We start from the raw sequence: 22608 nt of genomic DNA, 5'->3' as shown, positions 1-22608 counted from the left end.
ATAGGAGTTGAGATCTTATGTTGAGGTTGTACCGAACATTGAGGCCTCTTCTGGAACGCTATGTCCAGTTCTGGTCATCCAGTTATAAGAAGCACATTATCAAGCTGGAGGGGGTTCAGGAGAGATTTACCAGGATTTTGTAAGGATTATAAGAGAGGATTTATAATCTCTAGAAAGGAGTAATTTGATTAGGGATAGTCAACACGGTTTTGTGAAGGCTAGGTCGTGCCTCTCAAACCTTAGAGTTCTTTGAGCAGGTGACTAAACAGGTGGATGAGGGTAAAGCGGTTGCTGTGGCGTATATGGATTTCAGTAAAGTGTTTGATAAGGTTCCCCACGGTAGGCTATTGTATAATATATGGAGTAATGGGATTGAGAGTGATTTTAGTGGTTTGGATCAAAAATTGGCTAGTTGAAAGAAGTGGTGGTTGATGGGAAGTATTCATTCTGGTGTTCAGTTACTAGTGGTGTACTGCAAGGATCTGTTTTGGGGCTACTGCTGTTTGTCACTTGTATAAATGACCTGGATGAGGGCATAGAAGGATGGGTTGGTAAATTTGCAGATGACACTAAAGTCGGTGGAGTTGTGGATAGGGCGTAAGGATGTCGCAAGTTACAGAGGGACATACATAATCTGCCGACGTGGGCTGAGAGGTGACAAATGGATTTTAATGCAGAAAAGTGAGAGGTGATTCACTTTGGAAGGAGTAACGGGAATACAGAGTAATGGGCTAATGGTAAGATTCTTGGTAGTGTGGATGAGCAGAGAGATCTTAGTGTCCTTGTACAAAGATCCCTGAAAGTTGCCACCCAGGTTGGTAGGCTTGTTAAGAAGGTGTAGGGTGCGTTAGGTGTTATTGATACAGGGATTGAATTTCAGAGCCATGAGGCCACGTTGCAGCAGTACAAAACTGATGTGGCCACGCTTGGAGTATTGTGGATAGTTCTGGGGGTTGCTGCATTTTAGGAAGAATGTGGAAGCATTGGAAAGGGTGCAGAGGAGATTTACCAGGATGTTGCCTGGTATGGAGGGAAGGTCTTATGAGGAAAAGCTGCCAGACTTGAGGCTGTTTTCGTTAGTAGAAGGTTAAGAGACGACTTTATAGGGACATTCAAGATAAGAGGATTAGATAAGGTAGACAGTGAGAGCCTTTTTCCTCGTATGGTGATGTCTAACATGAGGGGATATAGCTTTTAAATTGAGGGGTGATAGATATAGGACAGATGTCAGAGGTGGGTTCTTTATTCTGAGTAGTAAGGGTGTGGAATGCCCTTCATGCAACAGCAGTAGACTGGCCAAGTTTAAGGGCATTTAAATGGTCATTGGATAAACATATGGATGATAATGGAATAGTGTGGGTTAGATGGGCTTCAGTTTGGTTTCACAGGTCGGTGCAACATCGAGGGCCAAAGGGCCTGTACTGCGCTGAAGTGTTCTATGTTGCCATGTACGTAAAGTTTGAGTTATGAAGAAAGGCTGGGACTTTCCCTAAAGCGTAAGAGGCTGAGGGTGACCTGATAGAAGTTTATAAAATGATGAGGTATAGACAGAGTTGATGGTATTTGTCTTTCTCCTAAAATGCACTAGGGGGCACATTAAGGTGAGAGGAGAGAGATTTTAAAAAAGACTTGAGACAATATTTTTACACAGGGTGGTTCATGTGGGGATTGCATTTGCTGATAAAGTGGTGGATGCTGGTACAATTACAACATTTAAAAGACATTAAAAGATATTTGAACAGGAAAGGTTATGAGCCAGGAGCAGGCAGGTGTGCCTAATTTAATTTGGGATTATGTTTGGCATGAGCTGGTTGGACCAAAGGGTCTGTTTACATGCTGTATAACTCCAACTCTGTGACTCAATGTTTACCAGTCAGTGGTGAGGGGTGCCTTTAACATAACATCCAATGAGGTATTGTATTTGATTAACATCGCTTTGCAGTATAGTTAGGTGTGTCTATATTGAAAATAACTAGTTGATAAAATAATATTTTGGAAACTTAAGGTTAAAATCATTTCCTGTCGAGTTCTAATGGCTTATTTTTCAGTTATGAAAGGAATGCCTGAAAAGGTAAGATGTTCTTGTCAGACAAACTTTTTCCAAGGTCGGTAACCACTAATGCTTCATTTGCATTTTCTACCTCTACAGAGGAAGCTAAAATCTTTGGTGAGAATGAAACTTATCCACGAGCATTGTTGCACTGGAATAGAGCAGCAGCGCAAGGTGAGACTGGTAATGAAAAAGGAAGTAGTGTTGTGCTGAGATTCATGACATTTACTGAATGCAATTTGATTATTTTTAAATACTAATGACAGGACATCGCATTGCATTTTTGATTTGTGAATAACAAGCAAGTGCTTAAAAGAATGAGACTGAGACCCTTCAAATGTGCTGTTTTCCTGAATTAATAGTCAGCCCACCATGGGCTCTCTGACAGATGATTCATGTAACTAAAGTTGTTTTATTTTGTCGTGATTGTAAAATACCACTGGAAAGGTCCTGTGACAAGAGGAATTTCTTTGTGAAAAAAGTATAAAATCTAAATTTGGATTTTCAGCTTGTAAAGCTTATTTTCCCAGTTCAAATTAGGTCTTGTATAAAATGTTATAAACTTCTGAAAATTAGCTAACTTTACATAAAAGTATAATCTTTTCTTCTAGATGTGTTCTAATTTGCAGTTCCTTAATTTTTGGCAACATTTCTGCATTGAGAAAAGCAGCAAATAATCCCTCCTTCATAGCCTTTTTGGAAAGTTCTAAATCAGGATAGAAACAAAATAATTCAGAAAACTGAATCTGAAGAGATGCTGTCATGTAGCTTACTGAATAGGACAGTGCAATGAAAGGCATGTTTCAAATTCAAATGCCTCATGTATACTTAACTCTTGTGACATCTGGGGGCCCTCATAGATATGAGGGAAATAGAATTGCTATCCATAATGAATATCATCATCAAGTTCTGTGTATTGAAATATTTGTGTGTTTTAGGTTATACAACTGCAAGAATCAAACTGGGAGATTATCATTTCTATGGTTACGGCACAGACATTGACTATGAAACTGCTGTAATTCATTATAGACTTGCATCTGAGCAGCAGCATAGTGCCCAAGCCATGTTTAACCTGGGCTACATGCACGAGAAGGGTTTGGGCATTAAACAGGTATGAGTTTGAAAATGAAGCCATTTGTATTTTCTGATATATTTGAGAATTTTTAAAGTTGCAACATAAATTTCCCTTGTCTTTGCTGTATTTGCAAATATTTAACTGCTTTTAATATGCCAACATTTGTATTAAGGGTCTTTTCACTTCCGTTGCAGTGTAGTTTCTCCTCTGTAACTAATACCATAACTAACAAACCTGTCCTCTGGCAACACTCTTTCTATTTTTCTCATGGCAACTTCTCCACTTACTTAACGTTTTCACTGATCTGAAACCAGAGTGCATATTCAGGGAAATAATTAAAACTTGGTCAGGATCTTTGAGATAGAAACTGGAAGTAACATGTGAGCTGCACAAATGCCAGGCACTTACCATTTACAAGACACAGTCTAACCATTGCTCGTTAACATTCAAAAGCATTGCCACCTTGAATCTCCTACAACATTCTTGAAATTACCATTGGCCAGAAACGGACTTGGACTAGCCAGAAAATACTGTGGCTACAAAATTAAATCAGGGGCGACGAATCTGGCAAAGAGTAACTCACCTTTGGAATCATCAAAGCCTGTCTGTACTCCACAAGGCACAAGTCAAGAGTGTGATGGAATACTCTCCATTCATCCAGACAAGTGCAACTCCAGCAACAATGAAGAAGCTTAACATCGTCCAGAACAAAGCAGCCCACTTAATTGGCAACTCTTCCACTTCCTCCATCACCAATGTTTAATAGCAGCAGTTTGTACCATCTAGAAGATGACCTGGCAAAATTCACCAGGGCTTCTTGAACATTGTCATTTTGAACGGCACGGACAGCAGATACGTCAGAATACCACCACTTGCAAATTCCCCTCCAAACAACTCCCTAAACTTCAAAATATATTGCAGTTCCTTAAACAACATTAAGTCAAAATTCCCTTCCTGACAGCATTGTGATCCACCGTTTACCACCACCTTCATGAGGACAGTGAGGATGAACAGTAAATACTTGGTCTGCCAGCCACACCAACATCCCATAAATTTTAAGTGAGGAAGAGAGATGCAGACTTTTGTGGAAGGAAGCCTTGAGAAATGGCGAGTAGACAACTAATGGCCATTGACACAATTTAAATCAGGGTTGCTCAAGTAACCAGGAATAGAGGAACGTGTGTACACGTGAGATAATGGGAACTGCAGATGCTGGAGAATCCTCTAACCAAGTGCGGAGCTGGATGAACACAGCAGGCCAAGCTGCATCTTAGGAGCACAAAAGCTTTTCTGATGAAGGGTCTAGGTCCGAAACGCCAGCCTTGATGCTGCTTGGCCTGCTGTGTTCTTCCAGCTCCACACTTTGTTACCATGGGTACACATGAGTTATGCTGTCAATAATTAGAACATTAAATTTTACACGCAATTACAGCCTACGTTATTAGAACTTCCTCTGTCTCAAAAAGCATTCAAGACCCTCCCCCCGCCCCCCTCCTGATCAAACCTTTGGGGCAATAATAGTTAGCAAGTGCCATTTTTGGTATGACCCTCCCACCCAAAACAAGCCAATTAGAATGATTTGAAGGGTCACTAGACCCAAAACTTTCAGTCTGCTCTCTGTCCATAGATGCTGCTCAACCTGCTGAGTGTTTCCAGCAATTTGATTTTTTTTGTCTGATTTCCAGCGTCCATTGTTCTCCTGTTTTTAGTTAGAATGCTTTGCTTATTTCCATTTAATTAGCCTTTTATTTTGACATCATTAGTCTTCTGTTTACTTTCCTGCTAGAATTATTTTTCATTTCTTTGCTATGAGTTCTTCAAAGTTGTATTTGGGTGGGATCTTTCTCATCCTGTTATGATATCCTGATATGATACTGTCATAGGATCACAAATTTAATTTTTGCTGAATTGTGACAGTAGCTCGTCTCTAAGACACCTTGAATCTCCTGATTTTGTTGTTTTATTAAGATTGCCTTGTTCAGTTTCTGTTCAGTTCACTACAGTTCAAAGTGTGTTCAAATCCCGGAGACAGTCATATAACATGGAAACAGACCCTTCAGTCTAACCAGTCCATGCCAACTATAACACCAAACTAAACTAACCTCCCCTTCCTGTTCCCGGCCATATCCCTACCAACCTTCCCTATTAATGTGCTAATCCAAATGTCTTTTAAACATTGTAATTGTACCTGTATCCACCACCCCTTCGGGAGGTTCATTCCACGCGTGAACCACCCTCTGGGGTGGAGGAGAAGAAATTGCTCATGTCTTTTTAAAATCTCTCTCCTTTCACCTCCCAAATTGTCTTGAAACCCCTAACCCTGGGAAAAGACAACTACCGTTAACACTCTATAACCCCTCATTTTAAAAGCTTCTATCAGGTCATCTTGCCTGTGTTCCAGAGGAAAAAACTCCCAGACTATCCAGCCTTTCTTTATAATTTCCACACTTGGCAACATCCTGGTAAATTCCTTGTGAATGCCCTGATGCTTAATAATGTCCTTCCTATAACTGGGTGACCAGACCTGGACTCAGTACCCCATAGGAGGCCCCTCAATGCCCTGTACACTCTCAACATGACTTCCAAACTTCTATACTCAAAGGACTGAGTGAGCAATGAATGCCTCTTTAACCACCCTGTGATGCAAGCTTCAAAGAATTGTGTACCTGCACCCCCTAGGCCCCTCTGTTCTACAACATTACCCAAGGCCCTACCATTAATTCTATAAGTTTGTACCCTTGTTTGTTGTACTAAAATGCAATACCTTGCATTTATCCAGATTGAACTCCATCTGCTGTTTTTCAGCCCATTGACTCATTGAGAATTGCTGTTTGAAGTTTGAAACTGATTTAGGACGTTAACACCTGCTTAGTTGGACACTAATATTGTCTTTACCTTAACATTTGCAAAAGCCTAAGCTATGTACGCATGCTTCCAAACATGTTACATTTTAACCACAGGAAAGAATATTTGCATCTATATGTAACCATGCACATACAAATGTTCCTTTTTTAGGAAAAAGAATTGTGTTTTTATCTAGTTAGTATAAAGGAGATTTAGACACAAAATTGGAAATACTCCGGTCAGGCATTATCAATGGAGAAAATCAATGACCTTTCATCAGAAGTTCCCAGCATCCACAATAGTTAACTTTTCAAATTTGTCAATACAGCGTTAGGGACCCAGGTTCGATTCCAACCTCTACTGACTGTCAGTGTGGAGTTTGCACGTTCTCACTCTGTCTGGGTTTCCTCTGGGTGCTCCTTTTTTTTCCTCCTGCGGTCCAAAGATGTGCAGGTAGTGGATTGGCCATGCTAAATTGCGCACAGCCTCTAGGTTGAGAAAGCATAGGATAGGGGGTGGGTCTGGGTGTGATGCTGTTCGGAGGATTGCTGTGGACTTGATGGGCTGAATGGCCTGTTCTCTCAATGTAGGAATTTGATATTACCCTTCTAGCATAAGTACTAATACTGCCATACCTCCAACAAGATCAACTTTCTGTAGTATTCTTGATTTGTTTTTCTTTTAATAGTTTGCCATTTGTATTAAATGAAAACATCCCCTCTTTTTGTGTCCAAAGGATATCTACCTTGCAAAGCGATTTTATGACATGGCTGCAGAGACGAGTCCTGATGCTCAAGTCCCTGTCTTCCTTGCACTTTGTAAATTAGGCATGATGTATTCACTAGACTACTTGAGTGAAACCAAAGTAAGTAAACAAATAAAGGCTACTAGCAATTTTACTAATGCATCTCTTTTCTGATCCGCCCTATTCATTTTGTACAGAGAGAATATTCCACCATCTCAATACAATCAGGAGTGACATAACAGCTGAATTTTCCTGCAAATTTTGGGGCCTTGGTATCAGGCCCAAATGGAAGTCTTGGGCCCAATCTTGACAGGAGCAAGACTGGCATGAGGTGTGCTTGGCATTGCCTCCTAATTGGCTGCTGCCAAGCTTGCTGCCTAAGTATTGACCATAAGAGGCTGCCACTGGTAGCAGCAACCCAAGGTGGGCACTGCTGAAAGAGGCTGAAGTGTCTGTAACCAAAGCACACAGGCCCCTCTGATCAGAAGGACAATGCCTTTGGATGGGTTCCCCCACCCCCTCAAACCCCACTTGCCTTTAAAATTTATCTAGATGTCAACACAGTTATCCATTGTACAAATTCTACTGTGGTATTGTTTCTTGTTGCAGTTCCGAGAGATGTGGATGCAGATTGACTTGGATGTTCTGCTGGGCCCTGAGTGGGATCTTTACCTCATGACTGTACTTGCTCTGCTATTGGGGACTGTGATTGCTTACAGGCAAAGACAGCAGCAACCTGAACTTCGGGCACCGGGACCCCAGCAGCCAGGACCTCAGCGTGAGCAACAATAGCAAAGATGCAGCTAGTTTAGGTGTATTCTTTGTTTCTTGCCACACCCATTAAACCCCACCCCCACACCCTCTAAACTATTTGTTTATGCAGCAAGAAAAGGTTGGACTTTTGACTTGTATGAAGTGCACATTTTCCTAATAAAACAGCCTATTTTCAGGCTTGCTGAGTTTTTAAGCTATTTTGATCAGCATCGGAAGAATAGTTTTATATGAAGTTGAAAAAGCTTTGGTCCTTTGAACTTAAAAAAAACTGATTTACTTGGCATTTTCCAGCAGTTTATGTATTAAATTTTTTGTTTTCAGCATAAATCTAATTTGTTTTTCATTAATGTTATGATACCTAACAAGTTCTTCTGAATTCCAGATGAAAGTTATTCTTGATGTGCCACTACTTAGTATGTCATTGCACAACCACATGTAACTTCACAGCTAATTGCCAATAGATCTTACGTCAATACTTCAGCTCTTCTGTGAAGAACGTGCTTACTTTTTCCTTTTGTTGAATATGTCAACCAACTCACTTTTGAAGACCACTGCTGTCAACAACCATATGTCCTCATGGAGCTTTTCTGGTACATTTGTAGGAAGGGTTTCTTTTAATTTGGCTACAGAGTGAGAAGAATTGATAAGTGCAATAATATATAAATCTGAAATGAAATCTTGCTGCATTTATCTAATTAAAACAAAAATGACAACTTTCTGTGGAAGCTGAAGTTTCCATTAATATGGAAATCTCCTCTTTATTGAATTACTGTCAATTTGACAATCTGGTTTTTTTTTTGCAAAGTGAAGGTCCAAACAGCCTGAAATTGGCATAGAATTTTGGTGAATTATTTCATTACAGTCTGACTTCATGGGAACCTTTTTTGTGTTTTTTTTTAATTAAACGTGCAGAATTGAAAAAGCCTGCAGTCAGTTTGGCCTTCGGCCTTGGACAAAATTAATCACATCAGTGCAAAAACAAAATACTACGGGATGCTGGAAATCTGAAATAAAAACAAACGTTGCTGAAAGAACTTATTGGGTCATGCAGCATATTTGGAGGGGAACAGAGTTGAATGCTCCTGATCAACTTCATTTCAAACTGAGACAATAACTTTTTTCCTGTCCACAGGTGTTGCTTGACCTACTAGCTATTTACAACATTATTGTACTTTTTATTTCATTCATATTAATAGCTGGAATTAGAACTGTACCTCTGTTTGTAATAGACTTTCTTGAAGCCTATCTACCTAATGAGCCAGCACTGTTGTTTAATGATGGATTTGAATGGTCGATTTAGTAATGCCAATAAAGAATTACAGCTGGACTCCTGCCTTTTGCTGTGGAGAGATCTATTGAGACGCACAGATGTGAGGGGGGGGTGTGGTGTTGTTTTGGGAGGGTTCTGGAGTTTAAGCAGCCTACTATAACATGATGGTCAAGTTGACAAACAACATACCAATGATAGCCCTAATAAATACTGATTTGTACCTCTCCTCCCACCCATCTGTTTGGGGAGAACAATAGCTCTTAACAGCTGCACTTTTGTTTTGCAACCTTAGCTAAATTTTGACAATGCAAGTCCCCATTATAACTGGTGGTGGGAGTCTTAACTGTGTAAATGTACTATATTGTAAATGAAATAAAGGAAAGCTGTGTAAAATTGTTTAAAAATGTTAATAAGGTGTACAGACGTTTTTTAATGTAATGTAACCTTTTGTGAATTGGAAAATCCAGCCTAATTAGCCAGCAAACTCTGTATATTTGTGCTTCATTTTAATAAACTGTCCAGCTGCTGTGGAATCTTTTTGTATTCATTTTAATAATACTCTGAATGTACGGTGAATATTTATCTGGTTATTAATAATGAAGTACGTATAATGAGTATGCAGACTATATGCAACATAATGTTCTGTGTGAAGAAAACCATTTTTACCGTTAAGAGTACAATGAGAAGAGGAGGCTATTTGGTTAGTGAATCTTAACCTTTCTACACCTGATTACAATCTCTATTAGAGTAATGGTAAACTGTGTCAGATTCTGGTTAGCAAGCTTCAAAACTGGAACTACCCAATAAACCTGAAAAAATGAGTTAATGCAACAAAAATACCTCTGGGATAGCAGTGTACAATATTTCTGAACTTGTGTCCTTTTAATATCCAGATATCTTTACTCAACAGCATATTAAACTTGAATCTTAGAACATCAGTCACGACAATGACATACCTGTGGGTACTTTGTACAGTACAAATAATGGTGTACAAAGCTGTTGTTTGAATCCATAATAGATTAAGGTAAATATCTTGCTGTATGGAATTTATCATAAGCACTCACTTCACTCTGGGAGTTCTTGATAAGCCAGTATTTATTGTCCATCCTTACTTGCCCCTGAGAAACTACACCTTGAAATACTACACTTTGTCATTGAGGCATCAGCAGTGCTATTAGGGAGGGATTTCCAGGATTTTTCACTGAACAGCAGTGAAGGAATAGTACTATAGTTCCAAGCCAGGATGGTGTGCAATTTGGAGAAGAACTTGCAAGTGGCATTGGGAAAATGCTTGCAGATTTATGGGAACAATCACTAGAGGTCACCAAGTTTGGAAGGTACTTTCAAAAAAATGTGGGTGTATTACTGCAGTGAAGCTTGTAGATGGTATGCTGCACTCTCAGCTCCATATTTTTAGCAGGTGGTAATGAGAACAGTTGTGAGCAGCTACTCATTACAACATAATTAGAGCAGTTTATCTGTGTGCCTTTGAGATGGAGGGGGGATCTAATTCTGTAACCTGAACAGAAAGTTGTGTAGAAGATACATTAGCCCCTTTGCCACCACCCTTCCTACTGACCTATGTGATTGCATCTCCATGGAGTGTTTGCAATGATTTACTTACAATATACTACTTCCAATTTACTCATGGACAGGATATGATCTCCTATGTATGGGGAGACCAAAAGTCAAATGCAAGTTTTGCTGATTACTCCATTTTAAGTGTAACTGAGCTTTCTTTGACATTTTGATTTTTGTATTCCACTTTCCCCTGTTTGCTTCACTCTTCTAGTACCTTTTCTTTTAATTAAACATTTAACTGATTGTGTGTGCGCGCTTTTCAGGGTACACCTTTTGAAGAACTCTGTATGCAGTCTGTATAGAATTAAACAAAAACCATCATAGTCCCAGAGGAATATGGGGCTGCTGGCTGTAGACCATAAGACATAAGAGTGGAAGTAAGGCCATTTGGCCCATCACGTCCACTCCACCATTTAAATCATGGCTGATGGGCATTTCAACTCCACTTCCCTGCACTTTCCCTGTAGCCCTCGATTCCTTGTGAGATCAAGAATTTGTCGATAGATGCCTTCAAGGCAGAGAATGTCTTGGCCTCCACTGCACTCCGTAGCTGGCAATGAATTCCACAAGCCCACCACACTCTGGCTGAAGAAATGTCATCTCCTTTCTGTTGTAAATTTATCCCCTCTAATTTTAAGGCTGCCCACAGGCCATAGTCTCCCCGCCTAACGGAAACAACTTGCCAGCGTCCACCCCTTCTAAGCCATACATTATCTTGTAAGTTTCTATTAGATCTCCCCTCAACCTTCTAAACTCTAATGAGTACAATCCCAGGATTAGCTGTTCATCATACGTTAAATCTACCATTCCAGGGATCATCTGTGTGAATCACTGCTGGACACGTTGCAGGGCTAGTCTGTCCTTCCTGAGGTGTGGGGCCCAAAATTGGACACAGTATTCTAAATGGGGCCTAACTAGAGCTTTACAAAGTCTCAGAAGCACATCACTGCTTTTATATTCCAACCCTTTTGAGATAAGCAACATTACATTTGCTTTCTTAATTACAGACTCTACCTGCAAGTTAACTTCTAGAGAATCCTGGACCAACACTCCCAGGTCCGTTTGTACTTCTGTTTTACGAATTTTCTCACCATTTAGAAAATAGTCCATGCCTGTATTCTTTTTTCCAAAGTGCAAAACCTCACATTTACTCACATTGAATTTCATCAGCCATTTCCTGGACCACTCTCCTAAACTGTCTAAATCTTTCCGCAGCTTCCCACCTCCTCAGTACTACCTGCCTGTCCACCTATCGTATTATCATCGGCAAGCTTCGCCAGAATGCCCCCAGTCCCTTCATTCAGATCATTAATATATAAGGTGACAGCTGCGGCCCCAACACTGAGCCCTGCGGGACACCACTCATCACCGGTTGCCATTCCGAAAAAGAGCTTTTTATCCCAACTCTCTGCCTTCTGTCAGACAGCCAATCCTCAATCCAAGCCAGTAACTCACCTCTAACACCATGGGCCCTCACCTTGCTCAGCAGCCTCCCGTGAGGCACCGTATCAAAGGCCTTTTGGAAGTCTAAATAGATAACATCTACTGGGTTTCCCTGGTCTAACATACTTGTTACCTCTTCAAAGAATTCTAACAGGTTTGTCAGGCACGACCTCCCCTTACTAAATCCATGCTGACTTGTTCTAATCTGACCCTGCACTTCCAAGAATTTAGAAATCTCATCCTTGACAATGGATTCTAGAATTTTACCAACTACCAAGGTTAGGCTAATCAGCCTATAATTTTCTATCTTTCGCCTTGATCCTTTCTTAAACAATGGGGTTACAACAGCAATTTTCCAATTATCTGGGACTTTCCCTGACTCCAGTGACTTTTGAAAGATCACGACCAAAGCCTCTGCTATTTCCTCAGCCAACTCCCTCAGAACGCTAGGATGTAGCCCATCGGGGCCAGGAGATTTATCAATTTTTAGACTTTTTAGCTTTTCTAGCACTTTCTCTTTTGTAATGCGTACCATATTCAACTCTGCCCCCTGATTCTCCCTAATTGTTGGCATATTAATGTCTTCCACTGTGAAGACTGACGCAAAGTACTTATTAAGTTCTTCAGCTATTCCTTATCTCCCATCACTAGCCTTCCAGCATCAATTTGGAGTGGCCCAACATCTACTTTTGCCTCTCATTTGTTTCTTATGTATTAGAAGAAGCTTTTACTATCATTTCTAATATTACTAGCTAGCCTACCTTCATATTTGATCCTCTCCTTCCTTATTGCTCTCTTTGTTATCCTCTCTCTGTTTTTATAGCCTTCCCAATCTCCTGATTTCCCAGTGCTCTTGGCCACTTTATAGGCTGTCTCTTTTTCTTTGATATATTTCCTGACTTCCTTTGTCAGCCATGGCTGTCCAATCCCACCCCAGATAATCTTTCTTTTCTTTGGGATGAGCCTCTGTACTGTGTCCTCAATTACACCCAGAAACTCCTGCCACTGTTGCTCTACTGTCTTCCCCGCTAGGCTCTGCTTCCAGTCGATTTTCGTCAATTCCTCTCTCATGCCCCTGTAATTACCTTTATTTATCTGTAACACAATTACATCCAATTTTGCCTTCTCTCTTTCAAACTACAGACCAAACTCTACTATATTATGATCGCTGCCTCCTGAGTGTTCCCTTACTTTAAGGTCTTTTTATTCTGTTTCTGAATCTATCTTCCAGTTAGTCTGCTGTGGACTTGCATGAAGCAGTTGCTGCAATGTTTGCTTTATTTTTCAGTAAAGCACAACTTATAAGCTAAAGCAAGGAGCTGGACCTTTGCTATTAATATGACATGGTGGAACAGCAGTGGAAAATAACGTTTATAAGGCCTGTCATATTTGAACAATCAACAAGTGAAACGTAGCTTGTTGGTAAGGAAAGAAATCCATACCAAGAGGTCAGTTTTTTCTCTGACCAGGAGATGTGCTGGATCAATATCCAACAAGGAAGATTAAAAGTTTGTCAATGTCCACAAAATTCCCTCGTTTAAATTGGGTCACAGCAGATCTCTTAATACTATTGAACAGCATTTAAAGCTTTAATATGTACATTTGGTGAGTCTTTTGGAAAAACAAACCATTGGAATTCACTCAGCAGTTGGGAACTAAGATTGCCACAGACTTAATATGTCAGAATTAATAGCTGGGAGTTCTTTAGAAGATATGGATTATGCTAGAAGACCAGTTCTGTATCAGATTAAACGTGCATATTCAACAACTAGAATTCTTGCTACATAGCAGTCTATGGAATCATTGAACAGTTCAGAAGGATACAGAAAAAGATATTCATTTTGTAATTTCTCTGTTTTCAGCAGCAGAACAAAGCAATACAGATTGTTGAGGTGGCGTTTATATCCAGCTGAAGGAACCTCTTAGTCAAAACTGGTAGTCGGATACTTTAGAGACTTTTAAGCGACTGTTGGATAGGCTCATGAATGATAGTATGATGTAGGGTATGCGGGGTAGTTTGATCTTAATAGGATAATAGGTTGGTACAACATCATGGGCCAAAGGGCCTGTACTGTTCTATGTTCTTAAAGAACTGTGGATACAGGAGATCTGAAACAAAACTTGCTGGAGAAACTCAGCAGGTTTGGCAGCAACTTTTTGTCTAGGAATTTTTTAGATTGTCTTTGGAAGTATGGTGTTGAGCTACTGAGGTCATATGATACCAAGCTTTAGTCCAACAGATTTATTTGAAATTGCAAACAGCGCTCTGAAACCTTGTGATTTTACATAAACCTGTTGCGTTGTAACCTGGTGTTGTGACTGACTTTGTCTATCCCGGTCCAACACCAGCACCTCCACATCATGGAGCAAGCAAGAAAGAATCATAGTTCATAAGTCCTAAGCACAAACCTGAGTTCTCACAATCATTTGGAATAGATAAACATAGTAACATATGTGGAAGCTATGACCTGCATGCAGCAAGGCAATGCTTAGTTTTCAGTCAATTTTGCAAAGTGTAGGCAGTAAAAGCTTGTGATAGAGGCAATGCCCCAGCGCAAAGCCTGATGCAACTACAAAGATCTATGCCCCAATGCACACAAAGTATCTCTATACCTTCAATAAAGACCTCCTGTTGTCCTAAAAGAAGTGTACATATCAAGTGATATTCGTATCAGCAGCTGCCTCTACATGACAAAAGACTGAGTACTCATTTCACACTTGCAATGCTATGGCAAACATTGTTGTCATATCATCCAAAGTATTTACAAAAATTCAAATTCTGACCTAAAACAGGTGGCTTTTCATTATTGCTTAAAATAGACAGGGCAAATGTCAATATACTGCAACTGAACTCAAAAAACGTACCCTCAGCTTTCAGAAGCCATGACGTAAAATACTTATATAAAATTTTCAGCATAAAGCATTTCAACAATTTCATGTACCGGATCATTAGTACAGGAGTCCATGTGCAACCAACCCACCTCGACATCACATCTCTCCATTGTAAATGTTGTTGGTTCTGTATTTGCAGGTAAATTAGTGGGCCTGTGTTCCATCAATAGTCACGATCTATGAAATCGGTCAGGCATCAGAGAAGCGATCGAAAGTACAGCTGACTACTTGCAAAATATTTACTGGACTGAAAGGAGAAGTGTGAAATGTGTTCAATTTCATCTGAATTTAGTAGAGTTGTAGTCCCTAAAATAGCTCAGGATAAATCCAGATTTGAGAATATGATCTCTAAGATGCTAGAGCCTTTAGAAGACACCTCTACTCAAGTCTCGTTTGTATGAATGAAGAGTTGAAATAAGAGAAGCAGCATAAACTACAAACTGTATCATAAGTTCAACGACAAGACCACCAGTTCACAAGAATATCTTAAGCAAATCATATGTAAAGGAGATTAGGCACAAACATTAGCTTGAGCTCAAAGCAATACTGGGGAAAATGTCAGACCTACAAAACTAGTAGAGATGCTTAACATACAAGGAACTGTAAATCACCCAGGAGACAATCCTTTCAGGTATAAATGCCAGTAATGATATACTGATGAAAGAGCTTGAGCAGGATGTAAAGAAAACCAAAATATTTACTACTTCATGACAATGATAACAATTCAGAAGTACTTCATTGGCTGTGTAGAATGTCCTGAGATGCTGTATAAATCCAAGTTTTGCATTTTCCAATATTATTAGAGGCATCTCTGCATTTCAAATAACCATATTCTGTGAGAATGCAGCAAGGTCTGAATCTTTTGGCTTGACATAATTTTAATTCAAATATTCAACAAAATTTCATTGTGAATTTTTGCAGACGTTCATAATTATTTCTAAATGAAGACCAGTGCATTGGAATCAAAAGTCTTTTCATTGTTTTTTGCGCTTCTTGTCACATTTCAATGATGCTGGTGCATTAACTCCCTCTAGTGTTGAACAATGTACTAACAAGCTTATGTTGAAAAGGGAAAAGATTTGTTCAAAGTTTTAGACACAATTAAATTTAACTAATTACCCAACATTTAACTAATTACACAAAAGCAAATTGCTGTAGAGTTGGGGTGTGAAGGAATTCAGGGGCAGACCTCTGAGGGCATGTATGCCAATGCTGGGACAGGAATGGGAGTACAGTGGGAATTTGTAGTGCTGCATGCATTTACCAAGTTAGGGAAAAGTAAGACCATAAAGGAATTTAAACAACAATTTATATTTGTATAGATACTTTGGAAAAACCCCCACCCTGCTCCTCCAGTTAATCCTTGGCCTTTAAGATTCAATGAAGAACAAATCTTTAGACACAGTCATTGGTTCAGCCATAATGTTAATGTTTTATTCAGTTCATAAACATTCTTACTACAGTTACGATACTTCAGATAAGACAAGCATAAAGTAACTACCCCTAGTTAAAATCCTTTAGTGAAAAGAAAACCTCTTGTTTCTAGATGAAACCTTATGTGAATTGACAGTGTCTCCTTGGTGAACCATTGAAGTCACCACAACTTATTCACATCTAAAGGAAATGCACGCAAGACATGTTTCTATCCCAAACCCTTACAAAAACAAAACTTCTGACCAATATCACTCTATTTTGGCTGAGCCATTTACAATCCCCAACACTTGTTGACCAACCAATGTTGACTGAAGACCCAATCAGGCTGACCACTTCTAACAGTTCTTCCGTCCTCAGTACAGCCCCTTTGATTTCATCCTCTTTTTATAACGAGGCATTCCAAATTATCTCAAATACATCTCCTGTGTATCATATGGTGTTTATGACCCTGTTACCTTTATTCAGTCCATGCTGAAATCTAAGCGGGGCCATAGACATATTCAGTTCTGAGTTTTCAACAGAAAATAATCCCCTCAGCACCACCCACCCATATCCAATGGTATGAGATCACTAATTTCAGACTTGATGGGTATGAAAATAGTTTTCTCCTTCCTGAACAGAATTGAATACTGTTGTGTAATTGTCAGATGCCTGTTTATTTATGATAATGGAATTCAAATAGTTGTTTAGTAATACAGGGCTTGAGTTTTACTAAGTAAAGACATGTTTAGTTAATGCACAATTTGAAAGCTTCAAAAATATTTTTTTTTCTCAACAATATTTGAGATAATGGCATCCTTGATTCTTTTTTTAAATTGAATTGTGAGATGACAGTGGCCCTGCATTACTGTTTGTGGCCCTGTTTCTTAATTGCCGAAGGCAGTGGCAGTTATGTTACACTTTTGTTGCAATGCTGTTATATTTTCAAATTTCATAATTACAACAATTCTGATCTGAGATGCATAGCCCTCCTCTGCATGTTCCTGCTGAGGATTGGCTTTTATTTCACAATTGATATGTCCATGGCCTTTGGGGACTTCCATATTCTATAAAGCCCCCAGTCGGAGGGGTTTCCAATTTTGCTCTTTATTGTAATTGCCCTTTCTATTGATATGTTTATACATGACTATCAATCATATTTACTTTCTAATACCAGTCATAACCACATTTTTTCATCTTTATCTTAATTTCTATCTCTTTTTATCACCCGGGGAGCTCCGGATTTGGCTATCCTACCTTTCATTTTTGAAAAAATTTTCTTTGTTTTGCCTGAACCACCTCCCCTTTAAAGATAGCCCTCATTTATTGACTGTGTCTCCAAGTCAGCCTTTGTCTGTCAGGCCCAGCTCTGTTCTTGCACCAATGAAGTAGGTTATCTGGCAATAGGTTAATTTTATTCTGGATTGACCAATGTCATTTCCACCATGGTCCTGAATCTTATGCTACAATAATGACTGTCCACTAAATGTTCCCTCACTGTCACACACCTCATTCACACCAACCAGCACTAGCGGTGCCTTCTTTCTTATTGAGTTGGACACATACAGATGCAGGAAAGTTTCCTGAATACAACATTGGAAACCTTGCTCTTCTTGGCCCTTATACTACAACTGTTCCAAATAATATACAGGTAATCAAATTTGCTCAATATAATTATGATGTTTACACCTCTTTGTGATTTCCCTGCTGATTTTTTTCCTCTTCCCACTAGTCAATGTTCTACCTCTTATACTGAGCAACATAATTGTACTGCCCTTATTCCACTGCTCTAGCAAAATCAGGTCTCTCCTTAACTATGTGAAATATTGTAAGGTCATAAAACTATCAGATATAAGAGCAGGATTAGGCTATTCAGCCCATCAAATCTGACTAAGACGTTTGATCATGGCATATATGTTTCTCAACCCAATTCTCCTGCCTTCTCCTCATAAGCCTTGATCCCCTTACTAATCAAGAAGCTATATTTCTATGTCATAAATACACTCAATGACTTGGCCTCCACAACTCTCCTAGGCAATGAGTTCCACAGAGTCAATAACCTCTAGGGGAAGAAACTCCTTCTCATTTCATTCTAAAACATTGTCCCTTCACTGTGCAGCTGTGCCCCCAGGTCCTTGCCTCCCCTACTACTGGAAACATCTTCTCCTCATCCTAACCCATCCAGAACTCTCAGTATTCTATCAGTTTGAAAGAGATCCTCTTCACCCTTCTAAACTCAATCAAGTACAAATCCAGAGTCCTCAACCGCTCTTCAGATGACAAGCCATTCACCCCCAGGATCATTCTTGCAAACTTCCTCTCGACCCCCTTCAACTCCAGTACATCCTTCCTTAGCTACGGGGCCCAAAACTTCTCACAATATTCCAATTGCGGTCTAGCCAGAGCCTTACACAGTTGCAGCAGTGCATCTCTACTCCTGTATTCTAGCCTTCTTGAAATGAATGCCAACATTACATTTGCCTTCCTAACTGCAATTGGCCCTGCATGTTAACCTTATTAGAATCCTGACCCTGAACTGCCAAGTCCCTTTGTGCTTCTGTTTTCTGAAACCTTTCGCTGTTTTAAAAATACTCTTCACCTCTATTTTTCCTGCCAAAAATTATAACCTCACACTTTGCCACATTGTATTCCGTCTGCTACTTCTTTGCCCAATCTCCTATCCCGTCCAAATCTCTCTGCAGCCTCTCCTTTCCCTCAACATTACCTGTCTCTCCATCTATCTTAGTGTCATCTGGAGACTTAATAACAATGCCTTTAGTTCCTTCGTCCAAGCTGCTAATATATAATGTGAATAGTTGTAGTCCAATGATGACCCGTGCAGAATTCTATTAGTTGTGCTCTGCCACGCCGAAAAAGATTCCTTGATCCCTATTCTCTGCCTTCTGCCAGTCAGTTAATCCTCTATCCCTGCCAGTACCTTTCCCCCAATACCATGGATTCTTATTTAGCAGGCTCCTATGCAGCACCTTGTCAAAGGCCTTCTGGAAACCCAAATAGATCATGCCCATTGGCTCTCCTTTGTTAACATGCTCATTAACTGCTCAAAGAACTCTAACAGAAATGTCAAGTATTTCATCCCCTTGGCAAAGCTGTGCTGATTCTGCCCTATTTTGCCATGCACTTCCAGCTACTCTGCAATCTCATCCTTAACAATGGGCTCTAAAATCTTACCAAAGACCAAAGTCAGACTAACCACCTATAGTTTCCTGTCTTCTGCCTCCCTCCTTTTTTTAAACAAGAGTATTACGTTACCTACTTTCCAGTCCTCTGGCACCCTCCCTGACTCCAATGATTCCGGAAAAATTACCCCTACTGCCTCCAAAATCTTCTTAGCTATCTCCTTCATTACTTTGAGGCATAGTCCATCGGATCTGGATGATTTATCCACCCTCAGACCTTTCAGCCTCCCCAGCATGTTCTTAGCGAAGGCTACAGCACTCACATTCTGCCACCTGACCCTCTTAAAGTTCTGGTATGTGGCTGGCGTCTTCCGCTGTGAAGACTGATGCAAAGTACCTATTCAGTTTCTCTGCCATTTCTTTTTCTATTTCTACTTCTCCAGCCCTTTTCTGCAGCAGTCCAGTGTACGCTCTATGGCTCTCTCTTATCTCTTAAATGTCTAAAAAAATTTCTTGTAATTTTTATTTGCACAACTAGCTAGCTTACTCTCATATTTCATCTTCTCCCCTCTTATTGCTTTTTTAGTGAACCTCTGTATGTTTTTAACAGCTTCACAATCGTCTGGCCTCCCACATAGCTTCACAACATTGTATGCACTTTTTTCTTTTGTTTTTATGCAGTCCCTGACTTCCTTTTTCAGGAAGGATGCCTCATCCTCCCCTCCACATGGTTATTCTTCCTTGGGATGAATTTCTGCTGTGCCTCCCAAATTCCCTAGAATCTCCTGCTATTGCTGCTCTACCGTCTTGGCTTGCTAAGCTTCTCTTCCAATCAATTCTGGCCAACTTTTCCCTCTTGAAACATATAAAATAATCAGAGGGTTAGATAGAGTGGATAGGGAGAGCCTTTTTCCTAGGATGGTTACGGCAAGCACGAGGGGGCATAGCTTTGAATTGAGGGGTGAAAGATATAGGACAGATGTCAGAGGTAGTTTCTTTACTCAGAGAGTAATAAGGGAATGGAACGCTTTGCCCGCAGCAGTAGTAGATTTGCCAACTTTAGATACATTTAAGTCGTCATTGGACAAGCATATGGATGTACATGAAATAGTGTAGGTTAGATGGGCTTGAGATCGGTATGACGGGTTGGCACAACATCAAGGGCCTGTACTGTGCTGTAATGTTCTATGTTCATGTCTTGTAGCTGCCTTAACTCAATTGTTATACTGTTACATCAGATTCAATGCTTTCCCTCTCAAACTATAAGATGAATTCTAAAATATTATTGTCACTGCCCTCTTAGAGCTCCTTCACCTTCAACTCTCTAATCAAGCCTGTTTCGTTACACATCACCAAATCCTTAGCGGGGTCCACCAAAAGCTGCTCCGAAACCATCTAGTCGACATTGGCTGAATTCCATTTTTGGAGATCCGCTACCAAATTGATTTTCCTACTTCACCTACATTTTGAAGTCCTCTATATTTATTGTAATAAAACTTTTATTACATGCCTTACTGATTTATCTTCTGCCCCACATACTGACTACTGCTAGGATAGTACATAACCTCTATCAGGGTCTTTTTTCCATTGTGGTTCCTCAACTCTAACCCATTCAGATTCTATGCCTTCCAATTCTATATCTCTTCTTGCTCTAGATTTAATTTGACTTCTTACAAATAAGACAATCCTGCTCCCTTTGTCTATGTCCCTGTCAATTTGCATATCCTTGGACATTTAGTTTCCATCCCTGATCCTCTTGCAGCCACGTCTGTATGATACAGCCAGCATCGTACCCAATAATTTCAATCTGCATTACAAAACCATTTACCTTGTTTCACGTATACTGTGTGCATTTAAATGCAGCAACCTCAGTCCTGTGGTGAGTCCGCTTTTTCTCTTAGTTGTCCCCTTATCTGCTGTTCTTGAAGCTAGATTCCTAAACCTTCTGTCCTACTGCTTGTAGAAACTTTAACCTCTTCTGAGTCCTCCCCTTCACCACATCACTTTAACTCTTTCCATAATTTTCCATGGAACTGACCCACCTCCCCACCGCCCAAGGCTCACTATTCAGCTTAAAACCCTATCCAACGACCTAGATATGCAATTTGCTAGGCCACTGGTCTCAGCATGATTCAGGTGGTGCCCGTCCCATCAGAACAGCTCCCTCCTTCCCTAATACTGATGTCAATTTCCATGAATTCAAGCCCATTTCCGGAACACCAGTCTTTGAGTCTTGCATTTACTTCTTTAATCTTGTTGACCTGATGTCAATTTGCTCGTGGCTCAAGTAGCAAGCCAGAGATTGTAGCCTTTCTGAGCCTGCATTTTAATTTAGGCCCTAGCTCATCATCTTTCCTCGGTAGAACCTCTTTCCTCTGGCAGATTGTGATATTGTCCCTACCTCTAAGCCAGAAGACTGGGCATTATTGCTACCTATGTCTACTTCTCCCAGTATGTCAATGGTCTCCTCAACTGAAGTCACCAACCCTTCTCGTTTTTCTTTCCTCTCCTTTCGCTTCTGAACACATTATAGCAAGGAATATTTATCAGAGTAAGGAGTAAACATAGGTGGTGTTGGAACCCAAAGAGACAGAAGAACATTCGGACAGACAAAGGAGTGGATAATGAGTTGTGAGAGCATGGAATGCGTTGCCAGCAGCAGTTGTGGAAGCAAGGTCATTGGGGTCATTTAAGAGACTGCTGGACATGCATATGGTCACAGAAATTTGAGGGTGCATCCATGAGGATCAATGGTCGGCACAACATTGTGGGCTGAAGGGCCTGTTCTGTGCTGTACTGTTCTATGTTCTATGTTCTATGTTCTATGATATGGCTGAGAGGGTGAATAGCTTGAACCCTCTATGTCATTTTGGATTATGGTTGATTTTTTAAAATTGTTGAATTTTATGATGAAAGATATTTTCCACAGGGAGAGTTATTTAAATATGTTCATATCCCACAATATCTCTTAGTTCATATCTCTTAGTTTCTGAATTAAACAATGAAAGTTCATTAAAAAATTACTTTGCAATTAGTCTCATTTAAATTTCTGTACAAGGATGGACTACATTCATATCTGTTAACTGCAGAGGAGTCCTGGCACTCCATTAATTAAACAATATGCATTTATTCAAATAACTGTTACATCTCTATGCAACTGTCAGCAGATTTCTCTTTTTATTTCCCTTTGGAAGTGTTAGAGCAGTACATCCTCTGATCCTGATGTTAATCTGATTCATGATCAGTTGCATTCTCCTTTACTGCCAGGCTTGTGCTGAGAACTTCCATGGAAGAGGAGTGAGTAATCATTTTTATCGTTTCTCCCTTCCATAAGCTTTAGACAATTGCTGACTGCTGCTGCCTTTCACTGACATGTGAGCT

General features: G+C 40.0%; 1 protein-coding gene across 1 annotated transcript in view; it reads left to right on the top strand.

Annotated features, from left to right (window-relative positions):
- The window catches only part of sel1l (SEL1L adaptor subunit of ERAD E3 ubiquitin ligase), a 48240-nt gene extending 38949 nt beyond the window's left edge, over positions 1-9291 (top strand). Inside the window, exons 18-21 of the mRNA XM_048537664.2 lie at positions 2150-2224; positions 2989-3161; positions 6706-6834; positions 7324-9291. Of these exons, the coding sequence (XP_048393621.1) occupies positions 2150-2224; positions 2989-3161; positions 6706-6834; positions 7324-7506 (560 nt within the window). The 3' untranslated portion in view covers positions 7507-9291. The remainder of the gene's footprint in view (positions 1-2149; positions 2225-2988; positions 3162-6705; positions 6835-7323) is intronic.
- The last annotated feature ends 13317 nt before the right edge of the window (positions 9292-22608 follow it).

This window comes from Stegostoma tigrinum, chromosome 10, assembly GCF_030684315.1.
Source record: "Stegostoma tigrinum isolate sSteTig4 chromosome 10, sSteTig4.hap1, whole genome shotgun sequence".
NCBI lineage: Eukaryota > Metazoa > Chordata > Chondrichthyes > Orectolobiformes > Stegostomatidae > Stegostoma > Stegostoma tigrinum.
Note: the sequence above shows the minus strand (reverse complement) of the source record. Positions and strands in the feature narration are given on the sequence as shown.